General features: G+C 45.1%; 1 protein-coding gene across 6 annotated transcripts in view; it reads right to left on the reverse strand.

Annotated features, from left to right (window-relative positions):
* Window positions 1-19,467: 19,467 nt before the first annotated feature.
* Window positions 19,468-27,582, reverse strand: part of SMARCD3 (SWI/SNF related BAF chromatin remodeling complex subunit D3) — a 137,279-nt gene continuing 129,164 nt past the window's right edge. For all 6 annotated transcript variants that reach the window (XM_088460768.1, XM_088460766.1, XM_088460769.1 and 3 more), the window contains one exon: window positions 19,468-21,689. In XM_088460768.1, coding sequence (XP_088316894.1) covers window positions 21,636-21,689 — 54 coding nt within the window. In that variant the 3' untranslated portion in view covers window positions 19,468-21,635. The remainder of the gene's footprint in view (window positions 21,690-27,582) is intronic.

Below are 27,582 nucleotides of genomic sequence, written 5' to 3' on the forward strand. Positions count from 1 at the left end.
GATGAGGTAATATGACAGTGTGTGTAGTATAAGTGATATAATAACTGAGCGGTGTGTGAGGCACGAGATGAGGTAATATGACAGTGTGTGTAGTATAAGATATAACTGAGCGGTGTGTGAGGCAGGAGATGAGGTAATATATCACTTATACTACACACACTGTCATATTACCTCATCTCCTGCCTCACACACCGTTCAGTTATTATATCATTTATACTACACACTGTCATATTACCTCAGTTATTATATCACTTATACTACACACTGTCATATTACCTCATCTCCTGCCTCCCACACCACTCAGTTATTATATCACTTATACTACACACGCTGTCATATTACCTCATCTCCTGCCTCACACACCGCTCAGTTATTATATCACTTATGATACACACACTGTCATATTACCTCATCTCCTGCCTCACACACCGCTCAGTTATTATATCACTTATACTACACACGGTGTCATATTACCTCATCTCCTGCCTCACACACCGCTCAGTTATTATATCACTTATACTACACACTGTCATATTACCTCATCTCCTGCCTCACACACCGCTCAGTTATTATATCATTTGTACTACACACTGTCATATTACCTCATCTCCTGCCTCACACACCGCTCAGTTATTATATCACTTATACTACACACTGTCATATTACCTCATCTCCTGCCTCACACACCGCTCAGTTATTATATCATTTATACTACACACTGTCATATTACCTCAGTTATTATATCACTTATACTACAAACTGTCATATTACCTCATCTCCTGCCTCACACACCACTCAGTTATTATATCACTTATACTACACACACTGTCATAATAACTGAGCTGTGTGTGAGGCAGGAGATGAGGTAATATGACAGTGTGTAGTATAAGTGATATAATAACTGAGCGGTGTGTGAGGCAGGAGATGAGGTAATATGATAGTATGTAGTATAAGTGATATAATAGCTGAGCAGTGTGTGAGGCAGGAGATGAGGTAATATATCACTTATACTACACACACTGTCATATTACCTCATCTCCTGCCTCACACACCGCTCAGCTATTATATCACTTATACTACACACAGTCATATTACCTCATCTCCTGCCTCACACACTGCTCAGTTATTATATCACTTATAATACCCACACTGTCATATTACCTCATCTCCTGCCTCCCACACCGCTCAGTTATTATATCACTTATACTACATACTATCATATTACCTCAGTTATTATATCACTTATACTACACACTGTCATATTACCTCAGTTATTATATCACTTATACTACACACTGTCATATTACCTCATCTCCTGCCTCCCACACCACTCAGTTATTATATCACTTATACTACACACGCTGTCATATTACCTCAGTTATTATATCACTAATACTACACACAGTCATATTACCTCATCTCCTGCCTCACACACCGCTCAGTTATTATATCACTTATACTACATACTATCATATTACCTCAGTTATTATATCACTTATACTACACACTGTCATATTACCTCAGTTATTATATCACTTATACTACACACTGTCATATTACCTCATCTCCTGCCTCACACCGCTCAGTTATTATATCATACTACACACTGTCATATTACCTCATCTCCTGCCTCACACACCGCTCAGTTATTATATCATTTATACTACACACTGTCATATTACCTCAGTTATTATATCACTTATACTACACACTGTCATATTACCTCATCTCCTGCCTCACACCGCTCAGTTATTATATCATACTACACACTGTCATATTACCTCATCTCCTGCCTCACACACTGCTCAGTTATTATATCACTTATACTACACACGCTGTCATATTACCTGTTATGATATCACTTATACTACACACTGTCATATTACCTCATCTCCTGCCTCACACACCGCTCAGTTATATCTTATATTACACACACTGTCATTTTACTTCATCTCCTGCCTCACACACCGCTCAGTTATTATATCACTTATACTACACACTGTCATTTTACCTCAGTTATTATATCACTTATACAACACACACTGTCATATTACCTCAGTTATTATATCACTTATACTACACACGCTGTCATATTACCTCATCTCCTGCCTCACACACCGCTCAGTTATTATATCACTTATACTACATACTATCATATTACCTCAAGTGATATAATAGCTGAGCAGTGTGTGAGGCAGGAGATGAGGTAATATATCACTTATACTACACACACTGTCATATTACCTCATCTCCTGCCTCACACACCGCTCAGCTATTATATCACTTATACTACACACAGTCATATTACCTCATCTCCTGCCTCACACACTGCTCAGTTATTATATCACTTATAATACCCACACTGTCATATTACCTCATCTCCTGCCTCACACACTGCTCAGTTATTATATCACCTATACTACACACACTGTCATATTACCTCATCTCCTGCCTCCCACACCGCTCAGTTATTATATCACTAATACTACACACAGTCATATTACCTCATCTCCTGCCTCCCACACCGCTCAGTTATTATATCACTTATACTACACACTGTCATATTACCTCATCTCCTGCCTCACACACCGCTCAGTTATTCTATCACTTATACTACACACACTGTCATATTACCTCAGTTATTATATCACTAATACTACACACAGTCATATTACCTCATCTCCTGCCTCACACACCGCTCAGTTATTATATCACTTATACTACATACTATCATATTACCTCAGTTATTATATCACTTATACTACACACTGTCATATTACCTCAGTTATTATATCACTTATACTACACACTGTCATATTACCTCATCTCCTGCCTCACACACCACTCAGTTATTATATCACTTATACTACATACACTGTCATAATAACTGAGCTGTGTGTGAGGCAGGAGATGAGGTAATATGACAGTGTGTAGTATAAGTGATATAATAACTGAGCGGTGTGTGAGGCAGGAGATGAGGTAATATGATAGTATGTAGTATAAGTGATATAATAGCTGAGCAGTGTGTGAGGCAGGAGATGAGGTAATATATCACTTATACTACACACACTGTCATATTACCTCATCTCCTGCCTCACAAACCGTTCAGTTATTATATCATTTATACTACACACTGTCATATTACCTCATCTCCTGCCTCACACACCGCTCAGTTATTATATCACTTATACTACACACACTGTTATATTACCTCATCTCCTGCCTCACACACCGCTCAGCTATTATATCACTAATACTACACACTGTCATATTACCTCATCTCCTGCCTCACACACCGCTCAGTTATTATATCACTTATACTACACACGCTGTCATATTACCTCATCTCCTGCCTCACACACCGCTCAGTTATTATATCACTTATACTACATACTGTCATATTACCTCATCTCCTGCCTCACACACCGCTCAGTTATTATATCACTTATACTACACACACTGTCATATTACCTCATCTCCTGCCTCACACACCGCTCAGTTATTATATCACTTATACTACACACGCTGTCATATTACCTCATCTCCTGCCTCACACACCACTCAGTTATTATAGCATTTATACTACACACTGTCATATTACCTCATCGCCTGCCTCACACACCGCTCAGTTATTATATCACTTATACTACACACACTGTCATATTACCTCATCTCCTGCCTCCCACACCGCTCAGTTATTATATCACTTATACTACACACAGTCATATTACCTCATCTCCTGCCTCCCACACCGCTCAGTTATTATATCACTTATACTACACACTGTCATATTACCTCATCTCCTGCCTCCCACACCGCTCAGTTATTATATCACTTATACTACACACAGTCATATTACCTCATCTCCTGCCTCCCACACCACTCAGTTATTATATCACTTATACTACACACACTGTCATATTACCTCATCTCCTGCCTCACACACCGCTCAGTTATATCTTATACGACACACTGTCATATTCCCTCAGTTATTATATCACTAATACTACACACTGTCATATTACCTGTTATTATATCACTTATACTACACACTGTCATATTATCTCATCTCCTGCCTCACACACCACTCAGTTATTATATCATTTATACTACACACTGTCATATTACCTCATCTCCTGCCTCACACACCGCTCAGTTATTCTATCACTTATACTACACACACTGTCATATTACCTCAGTTATTATATCACTAATACTACACACAGTCATATTACCTCATATCCTGCCTCACACACCGCTCAGTTATTATATCACTTATACTACATACTATCATATTACCTCAGTTATTATATCACTTATACTACACACTGTCATATTACCTCATCTCCTGCCTCACATACCGCTCAGTTATTATATCATACTACACACTGTCATATTACCTCATCTCCTGCCTCACATACCGCTCAGTTATTATATCATACTACACACTGTCATATTACCTCATCTCCTGCCTCACACACCGCTCAGTTATTATATCATATATACTACACACTGTCATATTACCTGTTATGATATCACTTATACTACACACTGTCATATTACCTCATCTCCTGCCTCACACACCGCTCAGTTATTATATCACTTATACTACACACACTGTCATATTACCTCAGTTATTATATCACTTATACACACACTGTCATATTACCTCATCTCCTGCCTCACACACCGCTCAGCTATTATATCACTAATACTACACACTGTCATATTACCTCATCTCCTGCCTCACACACCGCTCAGTTATTATATCACTTATACTACACACGCTGTCATATTACCTCATCTCCTGCCTCACACACCGCTCAATTATATCATTTATACTACACACTGTCATATTACCTCATCTCCTGCCTCACACACCGCTCAGTTATTATATCACTTATACTACACACACTGTCATATTACCTCATCTCCTGCCTCACACACCGCTCAGTTGTTATATCACTTATACTACACACTGTCATATTACCTCATCTCCTGCCTCCCACACCGCTCAGTTATTATATCACTTATAATAACTGAGATAATATGACAGTGTGTGTAGTATAAGTGATATAATAACTGAGCAGTGTGTGAGGCAGGAGATGAGGTAATATGACAGTGTGTAGTATAAGTGATATAACAACTGAGCGGTGTGTGAGGCAGGAGATGAGGTAATATGACAGTGTGTAGTATAAGTGATATAACAACTGAGCGGTGTGTGAGGCAGGAGATGAGGTAATATGACAGTGTGTGTAGTATAAGTGATATAATAACTGAGCGGTGTGTGAGGCAGGAGATGAGGTAATATGACAGTGTGTAGTATAAATGATATAATTGAGCGGTGTGTGAGGCAGGAGATGAGGTAATATGACAGCGTGTGTAGTATAAGTGATATAATAACTGAGCGGTGTGTGAGGCAGGAGATGAGGTAATATGACAGTGTGTAGTATTAGTGATATAATAGCTGAGCGGTGTGTGAGGCAGGAGATGAGGTAATATGACAGTGTGTGTAGTATAAGTGATATAATAACTGAGGTAATATGATAGTATGTAGTATAAGTGATATAATAACTGAGCGGTGTGTGAGGCAGGAGATGAGGTAATATGACTGTGTGTAGTATTAGTGATATAATAACTGAGGTAATATGACAGTGTGTGTAGTATAAGTGATATAATAACTGAGCGGTGTGTGAGGCAGGAGATGAGGTAATATGACAGTGTGTAGTATAAGTGATATCATAACAGGTAATATGACAGCGTGTGTAGTATAAGTGATATAATAACTGAGCAGTGTGTGAGGCAGGAGATGAGGTAATATGACAGTGTGTAGTATATATGATATAATAACTGAGCGGTGTGTGAGGCAGGAGATGAGGTAATATGACAGTGTGTAGTATGATATAATAACTGAGCGGTATGTGAGGCAGGAGATGAGGTAATATGACAGTGTGTAGTATGATATAATAACTGAGCGGTATGTGAGGCAGGAGATGAGGTAATATGACAGTGTGTAGTATGATATAATAACTGAGCGGTATGTGAGGCAGGAGATGAGGTAATATGACAGTGTGTAGTATAAGTGATATAATAACTGAGGTAATATGATAGTATGTAGTATAAGTGATATAATAACTGAGCGGTGTGTGAGGCAGGAGATGAGGTAATATGACTGTGTGTAGTATTAGTGATATAATAACTGAGGTAATATGACAGTGTGTGTAGTATAAGTGATAGAATAACTGAGCGGTGTGTGAGGCAGGAGATGAGGTAATATGACAGTGTGTAGTATTAGTGATATAATAGCTGAGCGGTGTGTGAGGCAGGAGATGAGGTAATATGACAGTGTGTGTAGTATAAGTGATATAATAACTGAGGTAATATGATAGTATGTAGTATAAGTGATATAATAACTGAGATAATATGACAGTGTGTGTAGTATATCACTTATACTACACACTGTCATATTACCTCATCTCCTGCCTCACACACCGCTCAGTTATATCTTATACGACACACTGTCATATTACCTCAGTTATTATATCACTAATACTACACACTGTCATATTACCTCATCTCCTGCCTCACACACCGCTCAGTTATTATATCACTTATACTACACACTGTCATATTACCTCAGTTATTATATCACTAATACTACACACTGTTATATTACCTCATCTCCTGCCTCACACACCGCTCAGTTATTATATCACTTATACAACACACTGCCATATTACCTCATCTCCTGCCTCCCACACCGCTCAGTTATTTTCTACTTCAGGGTCCATAGGGTCCCACAGGATACCTTGGGTATAGGTGATGACGTCAGTCTTCAGGCACCACAGAGTTAAAGTTTTCAGCCTCCCAGGATGCATCTGGGTCCCTCTCCTATACCCCACCCCCGGCCAAGGCATCCCAGTTTCGTCGGTGCCTGGCCAGAGTCGGAGGCACTGTGCAGAGGGGGGCTGTGAAGAGCCCCTGAAGTTTCTTTTAAAGGCAGCGCTGGCTGCACATCTGGGAGTACAGCATGGACAGTCAGTCCTGACGTCCATGCCGTCTCCCCTACACCCCGCCGGTACCAGAACGCCGGTACTGATCCGGGGATGCTGGTAGACATCTGAGGTCACGGCTAGCGGTGCCCCCAGATGTCTTGGACCATGGCCGGATCCCAGGGGATAGCAGGTAAGCAGCGGGGTCCCGCGGTGGGTCCCCGCTGGTCACATGGTCCTGAGTCCCCAGGCAGGGGGCTCCCTGGGGACTGGCTGCAGCGTGGAGCCAGGCGACCAACCTGCGCTTCCACTACCCCCTGGGACAGCGGGCCGCTGCGGCGTCCCAGGGGTTAAATGCATGCCAGGGAAGCGCGCTTTCCCTGTCTCACGGCCGGCGCCTCCCCTGCTGCACACAGCGTCTCTGCTCTGTCTGATTGGCCACAGTGTGTCAGCTGTCCTCCCCAGGCCGGCCTCCTTCATCCTCTGCTCCTCGGTGGCCATCTTTAAAGCATGGTGAACGCTGCTGGAAGCCTGTGAGCGGTGGCATTGCGGTCTGGGTCCCCCAGCTTACCTCTCCTCTGTTTGTTACAGGTCAGTGTATGCAGCGCTGAGTCCTACCAGGCTGAGGGTCTGGTAGTTGAGAACCAGCGCTAATAGTGCAGGGATTTCTTTCTTCTGCATTGTATGTGACTAATCTGCTAGCCTGCTGTCTGTACTTTCACTTTCTACTGTCAGCCATATTACTGTCCCTGATCTTGCTCTGCTCAAAGCCCTTGCGGTGCGCGGTGTGCAGGGCGTTATTCACACTATACCAATACGTATAGGTGTGAGTGTCACATACTTACCATCATGTCTGAGACTGACTTTCCTCTCCAGCTCATGTGTACTAAATGTAAGGTACCAATAGCGGAGGGGGAGGGTAACGCGGAGGGGTTATGTCCCCAGTGCCTGGCACTGTCACGGCCGATTATGGTCCCGGTACAGGAACCTCCCTGGGCTTGTTTCGCTAAGGCGCTTACAACCCTTGTGGGCCAGCTAGCTCCGCCACCTGGGTTTACCCAGACGGGTTTGTCCCAGCAGTCAGTGGTGTCGTCACCCATGCGGGAGTTCCCGAGACAATTGATGGTACCTCACAGTCTCCCTGTCCCTTCCCAGGTTTCTCCGGAGCCTGCGTGGGTTAATACTCTAACTACATCGGTTCCGCATTTGTCCGATGTTTTACAGGGGGAGTCTGTGTTGCGGCCTCATAACGGCCGGTGGCGTCTTTATCTGCTCCTAATGGGGATGACGATGAGACGTCAGATGATGGGGAGATTCTGGATCTATCTGACCAAGAACCTCTCCGTACCAAAGAGCCGGACGCTAAGTCCACGGTGTATATCCCTGGTCTTATTCGAGCGGTCCGCTCGGCTTTAGTTATTGGGGATATTGATCCTTCGGTGGCCACATTCATATATGCCTTTTTAAGGATATTAAGGGTGAGGCTACGGTGTTCCCTCTTTCTGATCAATTAGTGGATCATTTAGAGGAGGCGTGGAAAAATCCAGGTAAACGGTTTCAGCCCCAGAGGCACTTAGCCGTGGCTTATCCGTTTGCGGACAATTATTTTTCTAAGTGGATTCACATGTCACACGCCTAGTCAAAAGTGCCACGTTGCCTATGCCTTCGATGTCATCCTTGAAGGATGTCACTGACCGCAAGGTGGAGATCTACCTCAAATCCGTTTATTCCCTTACAGGGAAGCATCCAGACCGGCTCTGGCCGTGTGTTGGGTAGCCAGAGCTATGGAGCGCTGGGGGGATAATTTGGAGGCATCTTTGGACTCTGACTGTTCGGCTGAACAGACCGAGTTGGTGGGCAATCTCCGAGACTCGGCCACTTACATTAATGAAGCGGCCTTAGATATTTGTATGCTCACCTCTAGGATCTCCTCTGCAGCCGTGGCTGCTCGTCGCACCTTATGGTTGCGTTCTTGGAAAGCGGACGCGGATTCCAAAAAGGGATTAGAAGGTCTGGACAGGTACTATTTGGTCCAGATCTGGACAAAATTGTAGTTACGTTGGCAGCAGCAAAATCTGCATGTCTTCCATCTGCTACGATTCCTTCTAGTGCTGGTGGGTCGTCCTTTTCGGCCTCACAGGGCCCAAGGTAGGCCTAAAGTACAGTCCTTTCCACGGCAGGCTGGGACCAAGAAATTGTCCAAGCCCAAGAAACAGGTCTGGAGTACCAGACGTCCGGCTCCTAGGTCAGATAACAAACCTGCGGCCTGACGGTCCAGGCCTCCCTTTGGGGGACCCCAAAGTGGGGGGCGCCTGCTTCAGTTCGCCCAGTGCTGGTCGAGGACTACGACAGACACTTGGGTTCAGGAGGTGGTCTCTCACGGGTATGCCCTCTCCTTTCGGGACAGGCCTTCCGCTAGACCGGAGCAAAGCCTCGGAACTGCGGAAGGTTTTGCACATTATGCTCCAGGCCGGAGTTTCAGTGCATGTTCCAATTTCCCAGAGGGGCCTGGGTTTCTATTCCATTCTATTTTTGGTACAGAAACCCAATGGGTCTTACTACTAAACCTAAAGGCCCTCAACAAGTCCTTGAGGGTGCCTCTGTTTCGGATGGAGACCCTGCGGTCCATTATTCTGGCACTGGAACCTGGGGACTACATGGTGTCATTGGACATCCAGGACGCTTACCTGCATGTCCCTATTCTTTTGCGCCATCAGCAGTTCCTCAGATTGGCAATCTGCAACGAACATTTCCAGTTCCGGGCACTGCCTTTTGGCCTGGTGACTGCTCCACGGGTATTCACCAAGGTCATGGCGGCTCTCCTGCGTACGCAGGGAGTCCGACTGTTGCCTTATCTGGACGACCTCCTGTTGATAGCGGGGTCTCCAGAGTTTTTTTTACACCATCTGGATCTGACGATTGCGGTACTGCAACGTCACGGCTGGTTGACAAACTGGCAGAGGTCCACTCTCACCCCGTCTCAGAGGATCCTGCACCTCGGGGCCTTATTGGACTCCAGGCAGCAGTGGATCTTTGTGACGGAGGAAAAGATCCTTGCTTTGTAGTTGAGGGTGCGCAGTTGTCTGCAGTGTCGTCGAGTGTCGATACACTCGGCAATGAGGTTATTGGGCTCAATGGTGTCGGTATTTGACATGGTGGAGTACGCCCAATTTCACTCCAAACCTCTGCTGCTATTGATCTAGTCCAGATGGAATGGATTGCCTCAGTGTCTCAAGTCCCAGACAATGGGGCTCACTCCGGACGTTCGCCTGTCTCTAACCTGGTGTTTGCAGACGACCCACCTCAACAAGGGTTGCCCGTTCTGGGTGGCGAACTGGGTCCTGTTAACAACGGACGCCAGTCTCCGGGGCTGGGGAGCTGTCACGGGTCCACACTTGTTTCAGGGCAGGTGGACTCGGGCGGAAGCGGAGCTTCCAATAAACATTTTGGAGCTCCATGCGGTGTCAAGAGCTCTCCAGCTGGCACAGCCGGTTCTCCAGGGTCACCCTGTGCAGGTTCCGTCGGACAACGCCACCACGGTGGCCTATTTCAACCAGCAAGGAGGAACTCAAAGTCGGGCAGCACTCGCAGAAGTGTTCCGTATTCTGGTCTGGGCGGAGCGCAATCTCCCAGCATTATCAGCAGTGTTCATCCCGGGAGTCCTCAACTGGGAAGCGGATTTTCTCAGCAGGCAGGACGTGTATCCGGGAGAGTGGTCTTTACACCAGAACGTCTTTCGGAGTCTGGTGGACAAGTGGGGTCTTCCAGAGATAGACCTCATGGCGTCCCGGCACAACAACAAGTTGCCGGTGTACGGGTCTCGAACAAGAGACGAAAAGGCGTCTCTGGTGTATGCCCTGTCCGTCCAGTAGACGTTCCAGTTTGCCTACCTTTTCCCTCCGTTTTCCCTTCTTCCGCGGGTAATACGGAAATTCAAATCAAGAAGGATGTACGCTACTGTTGATAGCTCCCGAGTGGCCCAGACGGCAGTGGTTCTCCGACCAACAGAGTCTGTCAGTAGACGTTCCTCTGAGGTTACCATTACGACCGAATCTGCTGTCACAGGGTCCTTGTCTTCACCCGGACCTGACTCGGTGTGGCTGTTGAAACGGTCATGCTAAGGTCCAGAGGGTTTTTCTGGCTACGTGGTGCAAACCATACTAAGAGCTCGTAAACCTTCCTCGGAAAGAATCTACCATCGTGTGTGGCATACTTTCTTCCGGTGGTGTAGACCTAGAGGGTATTCCCTTAGGGAGTTCCGCCTGCCTAGGGTGTTGGCTTTCCTACAGGCTGGACTGGATCATGGGCTTCGCCTGGCTTCTCTGAAAGTGCAGGGGTCTGCCCTGTCAGTCTGGTTTCATCGTAGGATTGCTGCGCTCTCTGATGTGCACACCTTTATGCGAGGTGTTCTACGCATTCAGCCACCTTTTGTTCCACCGGTGGCGCCTTGGAATTGGGCTGTGGTCCTGGGAGTTCTCCAGGGACCGCCGTTTGAACCACTGGACTCAGTGGACTTTAAATGGCTTACAGCTAAAACCATATTCCTTCTGGCCATTGCCTCGACCAGAAGGGTTTCGGATTTAGGGGTTCTCTCTTGTAGACCCTCTTTTCTGATTTTTCATAGGAATAGGGCGGTGCTTCGCAGTCGTCCGGGATTCCTTCCCGAAGTGGTATCCAGTTTTCACATCAATGAAGAAATTGTTGTTTCCCGGCTTTCAATTCACCTGGACTTTCAGTGGGTGACGCCACTTGGGATGTTGTGCGGGCATTGAGAATTTATGTTGACCGCACTTCTTTTTTAAGGAAGTCGGACAACTTGTTTGTCCTCTATGGCTTCCGTAAAAAGGGTTGGCCTGCTTCAAAGTAGACTTTGGCAGGCTGGATTCGTAAAGCAATTTCAGAAGCTTATCTTCATGAAGGTCTTCCAGTTCCCTCCTTGGTGAGGGCTCATTCCACTAGGTCTGTGGGTCCTTCGTGGGCAGCTAGACGTGGTGCCTCTGCAGTTCAGTTCTGCAAGGCTGCTACGTAGTCTTCTGTCCATACCTTTGTGAGGTATTACGCTTTTGACACCTTTGCCTCTCAGGATGCCTCCTTCGGGCGGCGGATTCTCCTCTCAGCACAGGAGCGTCCCCACCCTTAAAGGATACTGCTTTGGGACATCCCCAAGGTTTCCTGTGGATAACCTATGGACCCTGAAGTAGAAAATATGATATGGTAAGAACTTACCCTTGTTATCTCTATTTCTACGAAGTCCATAGGGTTCCACAGGACTCCCGCCCTGTCGCACCTGTACTGCAGATGGGCTTTATTCTGGTCACCTGTTTTTCCGTCTCCCTCTGGTGAGAGTGTGATTCTTGTGAGTGTCCAGATTTTTTCTTCTCCTCCTCCGGCCTATGGCTTGTGACGTAACTGAGATGCCTTGGCCCGGGGGCGGGGTATAGGAGAGGGACCCAGATGCATCCTGGGAGGCTGAAAACTTTAACTCTGTGGTGCCTGAAGACTGACGTCATCACCTATACCCAAGGTATCCTGTGGAACCCTATGGACTTCGTAGAAATAGAGATAACAAGGGTAATTTCGTACCATATCTCATATTATATCACTTATACTACACACTGTCATTTTACCTCATCTCCTGCCTCACACACCGCTCAGTTATTATATCACTTATACTACACACTGTCATATTACCTCATCTCCTGCCTCACACACCGCTCAGTTATTATATCACTTATACTACACACACTGTCATATTACCTCATCTCCTGCCTCACACACCGCTCAGTTATTATGACAGTGTGTAGTATAAGTGATATAATAACTGAGCGGTGTGTGAGGCAGGAGATGATTTAATATGACAGTGTGTAGTATAAGTGATATAATAACTGAGCGGTGTGTGAGCCAGGAGATGAGGTAATATATCACTTATACTACACACACTGTCATATTACCTCATCTCCTACCTCACACACAGCTCAGTTATTATGACAGTGTGTAGTATAAGTGATATAATAACTGAGCGGTGTGTGAGGCAGGAGATGAGGTAATATGACTGCGTGTGTAGTATAAGTGATATAATAACTGAGCGGTGTGTGAGGCAGGAGATGAGGTAATATGACAGTGTGTGTAGTATAAGTGATATAATAACTGAGGTAATATGACAGTGTGTAGTATAAGTGATATAATAACTGAGGTAATATGACAGTGTGTAGTATAAGTGATATAATAACTGAGCGGTGTGTGAGGCAGGAGATGAGGTAATATATCACTTATACTACACACTGTCATATTACCTCATCTCCTGCCTCACACACCGCTCAGTTATTATATCACTTATACTACACACTGTCATAATAACTGAGCGGTGTGTGAGGCAGGAGATGAGGTAATATGACAGTGTGTGTAGTATAAGTGATATAATAACTGAGCGGTGTGTGAGGCAGGAGATGAGGTAATATGACAGTGTGTAGTATAAGTGATATAATAACTGAGCGGTGTGTGAGGCAGGAGATGAGGTAAAATGACACTTATACTACACACTGTCATATTACCTCATCTCCTGCCTCACACACCGCTCAGTTATTATATCACTTATACTACACACACTGTCATATTACCTCATCTCCTGCCTCACACACCGCTCAGTTATTATATCACTTATTCTACACACACTGTCATATTACCTCATCTCCTGCCTCACACACCGCTCAGTTATTATATCACTTATTCTACACACACTGTCATATTACCTCATCTCCTGCCTCACACACCGCTCAGTTATATCTTATACTACACACTGTCATATTACCTGTTATTATATCACTAATACTACACACTGTCATATTACCTCATCTCCTGCCTCACACACCGCTCAGTTATTATATCACTTATACTACACACTGTCATATTACCTCATCTCCTGCCTCACACACCGCTCAGTTATTATATCACTTATACTACACACTGTCATATTACCTCAGTTATTATATCACTTATACTACACACTGTCATATTACCTCAGTTATTATATCACTTATACTACACACTGTCATATTACCTCATCTCCTGTCTCACACACCGCTCAGTTATTATATCACTTATTCTACACACACTGTCATATAATAACTGAGCGGTGTGTGAGGCAGGAGATGAGGTTATATGACAGTGTGTGTAGAATAAGTGATATAATAACTGAGCGGTGTGTGAGGCAGGAGATGAGGTAATATATCACTTATACTACACACACTGTCATATTACCTCATCTCCTGCCTCACACACCGCTCAGTTATTATATCACTTATACTACACACGCAGTCATATTACCTCATCTCCTGCCTCACACACCGCTCAGTTATTATATCACTTATACTACACACTGTCATAATAACTGAGCTGTGTGTGAGGTAGGAGATGAGGTAATATGACAGTGTGTGTAGTATAAGTGATATATTACCTCATCTCCTGGCTCACACACCGCTCAGTTATTATATCACTTATACTACACACTGTCATATTAAATCATCTCCTGCCTCACACACCGCTCAGTTATTATATCACTTATACTACACACTGTCATATTACCTCATCTCCTGCCTCACACACCGCTCAGTTATATCTTATACTACACACTGTCATATTACCTCAGTTATTATATCACTTATACTACACACACTGTCATATTATCTCAGTTATTATATAATTTATACCACACACTGTCATATTACCTTATCTCCTGCCTCACACACCACTCAGTTATTATATCATTTATACTACACACTGTCATATTACCTCATCTCCTGCCTCACACACAGCTCAGTTATTATGACAGTGTGTGTAGTATATGTGATATAATAACTGAGCGGTGTGTGAGGCAGGAGATGAGGTTATATGACAGTGTGTGTAGAATAAGTAATATAATAACTGAGCGGTGTGTGAGGCAGGAGATGAGGTAATATGACAGTGTGTGTAGTATAAGTGATATATTACCTCGTCATATTACCTCATCTCCTGCCTCACACACCGCTCAGTTATTATATCAACAATACTACACACACCGTCATATTACCTCATCTCCTGCCTCACACACCGCTCAGTTATTATATCACTTATACTACACACACTGTCATATTACCTCATCTCCTGCCTCACACACCGCTCAGTTATTATATCACTTATACTACACACACTGTCATATTACCTCAGTTATTATATCACTTATACTACACACACTGTCATATTACCTCATCTCCTGCCTCACACACCGCTCAGTTATTATATCACCTATACTACACACACTGTCATATTACCTCATCTCCTGCCTCACACACCGCTCAGTTATTATATCACAGTATACTACACACTGTCATATTACCTCATCTCCTGCCTCACACACCGCTCAGTTATTATATCACTTATACTACACACACTGTCATAATAACTGAGCTGTGTGTGAGGCAGGAGATGAGGTAATATGACAGTGTGTGTAGTATAAGTGATATAATAACTGAGCGGTGTGTGAGGCAGGAGATGAGGTAATATGACAGTGTGTGTAGTATAAGTGGTATAATAACTGAGCGGTGTGTGAGGCAGGAGATGAGGTAATATGACAGTGTGTGTAGTATAAGTGATATAATAACTGAGCGGTGTGTGAGGCAGGAGATGAGGTAATATGACAGTGTGTAGTATTAGTGATATAATAACTGAGCGGTGTGTGAGGCAGGAGATGAGGTAATATGACAGTGTGTAGTATTAGTGATATAATAACTGAGGTAATATGACAGTGTGTAGTATAAGTGATATAATAACTGAGCGGTGTGTGAGGCAGGAGATGAGGTAATATGACAGTGTGTGTAGTATAAATGATATAATAACTGAGCGGTGTGTGAGGCAGGAGATGAGGTAATATGGCAGTGTGTGTAGTATAAGTGATATATTACCTCATCTCCTGCCTCACACACCGCTCAGTTATATCTTATATTACACACACTGTCATATAACCTCATCTCCTGCCTCACACACAGCTCAGTTATTATGACAGTGTGTGTAGTATAAGTGATATAATAACTGAGTGGTGTGTGAGGCAGGAGATGAGGTAATATGACAGTTTGTAGTATAAGTGATATAATAACTGAGGTAATATGACAGTGTGTAGTATAAATGATATAATAACTGAGCGGTGTGTGAGGAAAGAGATGAGGTAATATGGCAGTGTGTAGTATAAGTGATATAATAACTGAGCGGTGTGTGAGGCAGGAGATGAGGTAATATGACAGTGTGTGTAGTATAAGTGATATATTACCTCATCACCTGCCTCACACACCGCTCAGTTATTAGATCACTTATACTACACACACTGTCATAATAACTGAGCTGTGTGTGAGGCAGGAGATGAGGTAATATGACAGTGTGTGTAGTATAAGTGATATATTACCTCATCTCCTGCCTCATACACCGCTCAGTTATTAGATCACTTATACTACACACACTGTCATATTACCTCATCTCCTGCCTCACACACCGCTCAGTTATTATATCACTTATACTACACACACTGTCATAATAACTGAGCTGTGTGTGAGGCAGGAGATGAGGTAATATGACAGTGTGTGTAGTATAAGTGATATATTACCTCATCTCCTGCCTCACACACCGCTCAGTTATTATATGACAGTGTGTGTAGTATAAGTGATATAATAACTGAGGTAATATGACAGTGTGTGTAGTATAAGTGATATAATAACTGAGCGGTGTGTGAGACAGGAGATGAGGTAATATGACAGTGTGTGTAGTATAAGTGATATAATAACTGAGCGGTGTGGGAGGCAGGAGATGAGGTAATATGACAGTGTGTGTAGTATAAGTGATATAATAACTGAGCGGTGTGTGAGGCAGGAGATGAGGTAATATGACAGTGTGTGTAGTATAAGTGATATAATAACTGAGCGGTGTGTGAGGCAGGAGATGAGGTAATATGACAGTGTGTGTAGTATAAGTGATATAACAACTGAGCGGTGTGTGAGGCAGGAGATGAGGTAATATGACAGTGTGTGTAGAATAAGTGATATAATAACTGAGCGGTGTGTGAGGCAGGAGATGAGGTAATATGACTGTGTGTAGTATAAGTGATATAATAACTGAGCGGTGTGTGAGGCAGGAGATGAGGTAATATGACAGTATGTAGTATATGTGATATAATAACTGAGCGGTGTGTGAGGCAGGAGATGAGGTAATATGACAGTGTGTAGTATAAGTGATATAATAACTGAGATAATATGACAGTGTGTGTAGTATATCACTTATACTACACACTGTCATATTACCTCATCTCCTGCCTCACACACCGCTCAGTTATTATATCACTTATACTACACACGCTGTCATATTACCTCATCTCCTGCCTCACACACCGCTCAGTTATTATATCATTTATACTATAACTGAGCGGTGTGTGAGGCAGTAGATGAGGTAATATGACAGTGTGTAGTATAAGTGATATAATAACTGAGGTAATATGACAGTGTGTAGTATAAGTGATATAATAACTGAGGTAATATGACAGTGTGTGTAGTATAAATGATATAATAACTGAGCGGTGTGTGAGGCACGAGATGAGGTAATATGACAGCGTGTGTAGTATAAGTGATATATCACCTCATCTCCTGCCTCACACACCGCTCAGTTATATCTTATATTACACACACTGTCATATTACCTCATCTCCTGCCTCACACACCGCTCAGTTATTATATCATTTATACTACACACACTGTCATATTACCTCAGTTATTATATCACTAATACTACACACTGTCATATTACCTCATCTCCTGCCTCACACACCGCTCAGTTATTATATCACTTATACTACACACATTGTCATAATAACTGAGCTGTGTGTGAGGCAGGAGATGAGGTAATATGACAGTGTGTGTAGTATAAGTGATATAATAACTGAGCGGTGTGTGAGGCAGGAGATGAGGTAATATGACAGTGTGTAGTATAAGTGATATAATAACTGAGCGGTGTGTGAGGCAGGAGATGAGGTAATATGACAGCGTGTGTAGTATAAGTGATATAATAACTGAGCGGTGTGTGAGGCAGGAGATGAGGTAATATGACAGTGTGTAGTATTAGTGATATAATAACTGAGGTAATATGACAGTGTGTGTAGTATAAATGATATAATAACTGAGCGGTGTGTGAGGCAGGAGATGAGGTAATATGACAGTGTGTGTAATATAAGATATAACTGAGCGGTGTGTGAGGCAGGAGATGAGGTGATATATCACTTATACTACACACACTGTCATATTACCTCATCTCCTGCCTCATACACCGCTCAGTTATTATATCACTTATACTACACACTGTCATATTACCTCATCTCCTGCCTCACACACCGCTCAGTTATTATATCACAGTATACTACACACACTGTCATATTACCTCATCTCCTGCCTCACACACCGCTCAGTTATTATATCACTTATACTACACACTGTCATATTACCTCATCTCCTGCCTCACACACCGCTCAGTTATTATATCACTTATACTACACACACTGTCATATTACCTCATCTCCTGCCTCCCACACCGCTCAGTTATTATATCACTTATACTACACACACTGTCATATTACCTCATCTCCTGCCTCACACACCGCTCAGTTATTATATCACTTATTCTACACACACTGTCATATTACCTCAGTTATTATATCACTTATACTACACACACTGTCATATTACCTCATCTCCTGCCTCACACACCGCTCAGTTATTATATCACTTATACTACACACGCTGTCATATTACCTCATCTCCTGCCTCACACACCGCTCAGTTATTATATCACTTATACTACACACACTGTCATATTACCTCATCTCCTGCCTCACACACCGCTCAGTTATTATATCACTTATACTGCACACACTGTCATATTACCTCATCTCCTGCCTCACACACCGCTCAGTTATTATATCACTTATTCTACATACTGTCATATTACCTCATCTCCTGCCTCACACACCGCTCAGTTATTATATCACTTATACTACACACACTGTCATATTACCTCATCTCCTGCCTCCCACACCGCTCAGTTGTTATATCACTTATACTACACACACTGTCATATTACCTCATCTCCTGCCTCACACACCGCTCAGTTATTATATCACTTATACTACACACACTGTCATATTACCTCATCTCCTGCCTCACACACCGCTCAGTTATTATATCACAGTATACTACACACACTGTCATATTACCTCATCTCCTGCCTCCCACACCGCTCAGTTATTATATCACTTATACTACACACTGTCATATTACCTCATCTCCTGCCTCCCACACCGCTCTTGGATCATATCGGGGTTTTAGGTGACGTCTGGTAAATCTTTATCTGTGCCTCAAACATGCCATTTAAACACAGTTTCTACAGGACACAGTAATGAAGGACTAATACATAGGTAGAAAGTACATTTATTTCAATTTCATATTGTGACTACACACATAGCAGCTACAACAGTACTATACAGTGCTAAACACAGATACATCTACCCTCCCAGTACTAACACCCCAACTACCCCCCTTTGCTAACCAGAGCCCACTCACTCACAGACCAGGAAGGCACCCATTAACATGAAGAGACATTTAGTTCACCCACATGGGCCGTACCTTGTAGGGAGCAGTGTCGTGTAATTCCGCCACATGGGCGGTACCTTGTAGGGAGCAGTGACGTGTAATTCCGCCACATGGGCGGTACCTTGTAGGGTTCAGTGACGTGTAATTCCGCCACATGGGCGGTACCTTGTAGGGATCATTGACGTGTATTTCCGCCACATGGGCGGTACCTTGTAGGGAGCAGTGTCGTGTAATTCCACTACATGGGCCGTACCTTGTAGGGAGCAGTGTCGTGTAATTCCACTACATGGGTGGTACCTTGTAGGAAGCAGTGTCGTGTAATTCCACTACATGGGTGGTACCTTGTAGGAAGCAGTGTCGTGTAATTCCACTACATGGGTGGTACCTTGTAGGAAGCAGTGTCGTGTAATTCCACTACATGGGCCGTACCTTGTAGGGAGCAGTGACGTGTAATTCCGCCACATGGGCGGTACCTTGTAGGAAGCAGTGTCGTGTAATTCCGCCACATGGGCCATACCTTGTAGGGAGCAGTGACGTGTAATTCCGCCACATGGGTGGTATCTTGTAGGAAGCAGTGTCGTGTAATTCCACTACATGGGCCGTACCTTGTAGGGAGCAGTGTCGTGTAATTCCACTACATGGGTGGTACCTTGTAGGAAGCAGTGTCGTGTAATTCCACTACATGGGCGGTACCGTGTAGGGAGCAGTGTCGTGTAATTCAGCCACATGGGTGGTACCTTGTAGGGAGCAGTGACGTTTTATTAACAGACATGGGCCGTACCTTTAGTTTGCAGAGTTGGACGCATTTTACGTGTGTATTCTGAGTCAGACACGGCAATAGGAGCATTTGCGCCAGGAGATGCAGCTTCGCAGTGTTAGTAGTAAATGCAGACGTAATACTACAAGGATAGGTGATATGTATAACACAGAATCGTGTCTGCACAGTCTTAGTAATAGAGGCGAAAGTCACATTTACCATGTAAAATGCTATAAAAAACAAACTGGAACATCCCTAACGTCCGTGGTGTGAACGCACATATCCGCTAAGTAGCGTGAATAGACGTGCCGTCATATAATATAGCAGCTACACCCATGATTTATACGCAGTCTGTTTATCAGGAAGATATACTCCTCCTGACAGGCTCATGTGTTTCTGTGGCCATTCCGTGTCCTGGGTCGCGTGGCCTGCGTTCCTCTGCTACGTCCAACCTCTGTTCCACCTGAGCGCAGAGAGCCGTAAGCATACGGTACTACCAAATCTGCGCAGGCATAACAAGGTCCAGCTCCGGATGTACCTTTATTCTGACGCAAGCTACTGCTCTCTTTTATCAGTCTCTTTTGTAGTGAAAGCAGGCTGTCTGCAGTGCCTTGTGCTGGGATTACTGAGGACGTCTATCCGGTCACTTACACACCTGTGTGACTACACCTATGTACGTACGCACGCACGCACGCCGTGAATGGTTCTAGTAATTCTATTCTCATTTTAAAAAAATGTAGGATTTGGTTCTGTGGACTTGTATGGCAGAAAGTACATGAAGTACTAGGCTAGCAGTGACCTAGGTGCATTGGATTGTAAGCTCTATAGGTTAGACAGGTCACTGCACACAATAATACTGAAATGAGGGACAATATTGGCACTACATGATCCCCCTGCATAGTCCTCCTCTTTGTTACAGACGTGCCCCCTATAATACATGAGTTACTCAGTTACAGGCCAGGTGCTGATCACTAATATTATCGGTTAGTTGGCACAGTCACTAGTCAGAGGCTGAAGCGCTTGTTGAGGGGCGTGTGACGAGTTGGAGAGGACGGGTCAGGATGGTCGCCGGGGAGGAGCGACATCCTCCGTACAGCATGCAGGAGCCTCACACCAGAGGCAGCACCAGCAGTATCTGAGGAGTGGTCCTGTGACTGTACCATGAGGGAGGTCGGGGGCCACACGTCAGCAGAGGACAGTAACACTGACTGTGACGAGAAGGGACTCTAGAAATTACGTGTTCCGGACCCCCAGAGATTGTTCCAGCTCTTGTCTTCTCTGCTGGATCTGCAAAACAAGTCATCAACAGCAACATTATAACCAACCATGATACCAAGCACGTTCCATGAGACAAAGGACCTCATTCAGAGTCACTCACTGGGAGCGATATTCGCACATCTGCGCATGCGTATAATTCGCAGTGCGCGTGCGCAAGTCATTCGTTGCGATCTGATTATGGTAGCTTGCAAGCCACTTTCAGGTTGCTGCTTTGAGTGACAGATTGCGCCGTTTGTGGGTGGTAACGGGAAGGTGCTTATGAACGGGGGAGTGGTTGTGCGAACGCAGGCATGTCTAACCGTCAGAACGGCGTTTAATGGGTGTGCATAATTAGCAAAGTAGCGTCATTGCACACGTGACTTGGTTGTTTTTTAGCCTGTACTGCTCCCAGTGCTTGGGGTAGGTTAGGTCAACCCCAAGCGCTGCGAGCAGCTCCGATGGCCCTCGATGCTCCCGATTAATCAGACACTTCCCGAAGATGACGCGTGCTGCGAGTGACAGGTGGGAGGTTTGATAGTCCAGTGTATTTGGGCTAGGAAACGCGTCATTAATTCTGTGCAGGACCAGACTTCATTGTCCAAACAATAATTGTTAAATAATAAAGCTGACAAATAGGAATAACGGGAATAAAATGAGATTATTAAGTGCTGAAGGCGCGAGGGCAGGATGGCAGACAGATGGCGGCAACATTACAAATAATGGAAATTTTATACCAACATTAAGGACCTCATTCAGAGTCTCTCGCTAGATGCGATCGCTGGCCCCCAGCATATGCAAATTTGTCAAAGTGACGCCACGGGAAGCGATCGCTCGCCAAGGCATTAGCACGCCCACCATGTCTTAGTGAGCGACCAGCGTACGCCCAATCGCACAGGCAGAGCCGCCCACCAGCACACGTCATCTCCATTAAGTGTATTAATACATTGGTACATCGAGGACAAATCGGAAGTGATCGCAGCGCTTGTGGTTGTCTTACCCTACTGCAAGCACTGAGAGGACTTCAGTGTAAAAAAAAGGCATGCGACGTGTACTATGACGCTGCGTATTACTTATGCACGCCTCTAAAATGGCGGTGATACACTCAGGCACGCCTGCGTTCGCACCTCCACACCCGTTATTACTGTCCTGCCCGTTACCACCCACAAACGGCCGCTCCTGTCACTCATTTCACTGGGCTGTCTTTGCTGGGCGAGCGGGCGGCCTGCGATCGCTTAGAGTAGTTCGCGCACGCGCAGAACGAAGCGTGTGCATACGCAAACCATCGGGCTGCTTGCGAGCGCACAGCGCTAGCGAGAGACTCTGAGGTCCTAAATCCTTTTCTCTAATTCCAGTGGAGAACATTGAACCCTGGAGATGACCCAAAGCTCACAGGGTTTCCATATGCATCACCCTACACCCGAAACTAACTGCGCAGACCTGAGGCTCTCACCGACCCGTACACTATAAGGAACGGGATTTCCCTGCCCCCAATTTACGCGCGTGATCCTGATAACAATAGATTGCTTGGACCAAACCCTTTCGTAGGACCAGACACAAATACGATTTTCTGACATCCCGGGATAAATATACGACATGGCGCTTCCCAAAGTGCTTTGTATTGAATATTACTGCCCCTGTAAATCGAGCGGCCGAGGAGGAGGTAAATTTAGTCCATCATGTCCTCGCGACTAGCTGCCTGGCAATGACTAAAGACATCCTTCTTCCTCTGTAGATGGAGCCATTGCTGGAATTACAATGTCTGCAATTAAATGGAACTTCAGTGGAAAACACAACTTTGTATTAATAGCAGCATAAAACTTTCATGAAAGGTAAATATTGGGGGTTTGCAGTATAGAGCCGCCGGCTCGGACACCGTCTGGGTCATGGAAATAGCCCAAAACAAACATTTTCCATACCAGCAACTTTAACAAGCTATTTATTCACGTAGTTGAAAACCATATTATGCAAATGACGCCAACGCTAAATTCACATCCTAAAGGTCTAGAGGAGGGCGGAGTATAGATCACACATGCGCTACACCCTGCTCTCACGTCTGTACTTCCAGAGTAAGTGCTACAGTCTCCGGGAAGAAAACACAGAGGGCTCAAACTTGAATCGTTAAGGAACTGAGGACCTGATGCAGACCCGCTCGCTAGATGCGTATGGAAAATTCGGGAAGGCAGGCGATCGCACAGCAAGGCATTAGCACGCTCACTATGTCTTGGCGTGCGATCGCTTTGTGTATACAGGCGCCCACCAGCCTGTCTTAAGATGCCCACTTGCGCACATCATCTCCAGGAAGTGTATGCAACCATCGGTACATCAGGTAACATCGGATACGATCGCAGCGCTTGTAGCTGACCATACCCTACCGCAAGCACTTCAGTGTAAAAACCAGCCAGGTGACGTGTCATATGACGCTGTCTATAAATGATGTACGCCTCCACTCCCCCGTTTTCAATGGCCAGCCCTTGTCACCACCCACAAATGGCTTCTCCTGTCACTCACTCTGCTGGGCTGTCTATGCGCAGCGAGCAAACGCTTCCTGATCTCTCGCACTGCGATGCGTACACATGCACACAATGCGAAAACCGGCCAGCTACGAGCGAGCGCATCCTAGCGAGCGGGTCTGAATCAGGTCCTTAACCACTGAACTAAACCATGCCGGGAAACATAATCACAATAGAAACTGAAGACAATGAAAACTTCTTCCTCTCACACCATCCAGCAAAAGTCTTCTCAGCTCTGAAATAGTAACTTGGCTGAAACATGTTTCCTGGCCCGAGGGTCTTGTACACAACACTGTCAGTGCCAGGATCATTCCTTCAACAGCCACCATGTTTATATCAGTTACACTAATCCCTGATGGTGCAATTGTCCCTGAGATAGACAAGTCCCGTCTTTGAAGAAGATGCCCCAACAAATCAACTGGCATCCTGGGAATGTCCGTGTATCACCGCTGACTTGGCCAGTCTGGTGCTACTAACAGAGCGGGACCCCCCTCCTGTATTATCTTTTTGAGGATACACGGCTGCATCGCCACCAGAGGAAAAAGATATTTTAGAAGAAATTTCCACAGGACCATCCTGATGTCAACAAGGAACATCAGCAGATCCCTAGTCTTTGAGCAACAGAGCTCCATCCTGTTGTTCAACCGGGATGCCATCGTGTCGAGATCTGGTTGATGCCACCTCTCTACAATCAGGTGGAAGATGTCCAGGCGGTGGTGGAATCAGTTTCTGGTGTGCATGATGCACCTGCTGAGGTTATGGGCCTCCCAAATTTTCTATCTGTGGCATGAATACAGCTGGTATAGCCCCAAAGCATGATCCTCCTGGTCTCCTTCAATGCACGGGAGCTTCTTGTGCCTCCCTGTTATATGCCGCTGCGGTGGCATTAGCGGATTGAAGTCGTATAGGGTGACCATGAATTAGAGAGTTTAATTCCAGAACATTTATGAGAAGCTCTGCATCCAGTGTGCACCGCAGACCCTGGAACCCGACAGGGAAAGACGGCAGCCTCCCCCACCCCTGGGGTCTTGCTACTGTTGTCACTATTAGCCAATTCCAAATGGAAATGAGATGGCCCCATATGAAGCTGTCCGACTCCAGGAAGGCCTGTGAACGGAATCATCAGTTGAATGTCTAGACCACCTTCCCCACTGATGACCATCTGAGACCCAATAGACAGGGTACAAGATATTGTAAAGAGGCAATCTATTAAACGGCTGAGTGTTGGACACGAGACCCAGATAGAGCAGCCTCTGAGGAGGGACCAGATTTGATTCTTGGGCGTTGATGTAATCGCAGTATTTGCAATGCGCCCAAGCAAAGTCGGAGCCTTGATCTGATTGGTCATCATTAATCTAGACCTGAGGAGAACCACCATGACTGCCGCGATCTTTGTACATACCTGGCCCATTCAGCAGAGCATGAAACTGGAAATGGAGGAACTGAATTGCAAACATTGGCCTTGGTGTTGGTGACCTTCCCTAATTGGACCATGCAGGTAAGCATCCTCCACACCCATGGGTGTGATTTCTGTTCCATACCACTACTACAGATACCACCAATGTCATTGTACTGGCACACGTATAATCTCTGCTGCGCTGAGTAATGTAAATAGGACAGAACTGCGAGGAGATCGATGATGTCTTCCAAACAGTAAATTTCCTCACCCAGGAACTGACCCACTTATCCCAGTAGAGTAACAGGCAGGCTCCGGGCGCAGCTTCCAGCCTGCCGGCAGAGTGAGCTGCCATGAAGACTGTTTGTTCATAGACCAAGTATTTACCTCTTTGCTTACCAGCACTGGGAGATGAGAATGGCCATATCGACCCCTGACCTCCTACGTTACCGATAATGCAAAACAACAGAAAACAAATATTACCCGCTAGGAAGAAACAATTACTATGGGCCAGTTATGAACAAGTATGGGCAAACATCTGGCTAATAATCTCATCCAACTCGGGGAAAATCTAAAATAGGGACTTCAGGGTTCCTTATGTCTCTGCACCCGCCTTCCAAATCTCGTGCCAGAGGGCTGGACAAGCAGAGACCACGGATGCTGATATCTCTGCACCAATCGGGCAGCGATCACCCCCTACTGTAGATATACATGGGCGGCCCTACTGACATCAGCAGTGATGTCATTAGGTAGCTTCCAGCTCTTTTACAGCAGGGAGCTACCTGGGGCTTGCGGGAGACGAGACCTGACCCCCAAGGGTCTCGACCATCACCTGGTCACTCGCTAAAGCTGTGGGTGGTCACCCACAGCTTAGCGAGCGGCCAGGAGGCCGGCTTTTAAAGAAGAAGTGGACGCTCTCAGTCAGAGCGAGCGTCCTTAATGTAGTATTCAGTTTGCGATCCATACAGTCTTTACAAGCTACGTGATGTGGAATTACTGGCTTTTTGTTAAAATTGCACCATTGGGCCATCCGCTGTAGCTGTATCCTCTCCCGGTAATGGATAAGGGCCCTGATTCAGAGCCATTCGCTATTTGCGTTCGTTCAAAAACAAGGGGTGGCTATACAAATGAACCGTTCGCTGTTTGCGGTCTGTTCACGCCTCTAGGTCTGAACGAGCGAACAAAACTTGCGTTCGTTTTTTGGAAAAATACGCCCACTGGCCGCTCGCATCCTACGTCATGTCCGCTATTTATTAGATTAATCGAGTACATCGACCAGGGTATGAACTGCTCGCTATTCTTGTGGTTGGTTTTTGCTACCACAATTTTGCGAGCAGTTCTGACTATAAAAAAACCAAGTGACGTGGTCATTGACGCTGCTATATTAATTATGCACACCCATAAAACGCCCATTTTGACCTTTAAGCACGCCTGCGTTCGGATCTCCACTCCCCGTTTTCAAGCACCTTCCCCTGTTTCCACCCACATACGCCTCATTCTGTCACTCAAAATAGCAGGCACTCGCTATATTGCGTACAAATTATTTTCGGCCGCACTGACTGGTTCGCGCATGCGTACTAAAAACCGTACGCATGCGCAGATGTGCGAACATCGCTCGGAACGAGCGTACTGCCGATAGCGAGTGGCTCTGAATGAGGGCCAAAGTGTCTGTAACTGCATGTAAGGGGCCTCATACATCTGCCGAGGATTGTCGCCATCGGGGCCAGGGGATCATGGATATTCAGCTTCCCCGATCCCAACCCAAAAATGGTCAGAATTGGGAGAGTCTGGGATTTTTAACATGTTGAATCATAACGATCGCCGATCATTGATGGTTGTCGATTGGCGGATCAGGTCATCTTCGGCAGAACAGGGAATCGCGGCTTGTGTGTATGGGGCCCTATACCTGAAACTTATGTTTCGGATTGGCCCACATCTTGTCAATCAAACAGCGCACGACCAGGCTCCCGAATATCTAGAATGTGTAGTGCCTACTTGCGACTGGATGGGCATACTG

The sequence above is a fragment of the Taudactylus pleione genome, unplaced genomic scaffold, assembly GCF_031769625.1.
Source record: "Taudactylus pleione unplaced genomic scaffold, aTauple2 ptg000978l, whole genome shotgun sequence".
In the NCBI taxonomy this organism is placed as follows: domain Eukaryota; kingdom Metazoa; phylum Chordata; class Amphibia; order Anura; family Myobatrachidae; genus Taudactylus; species Taudactylus pleione.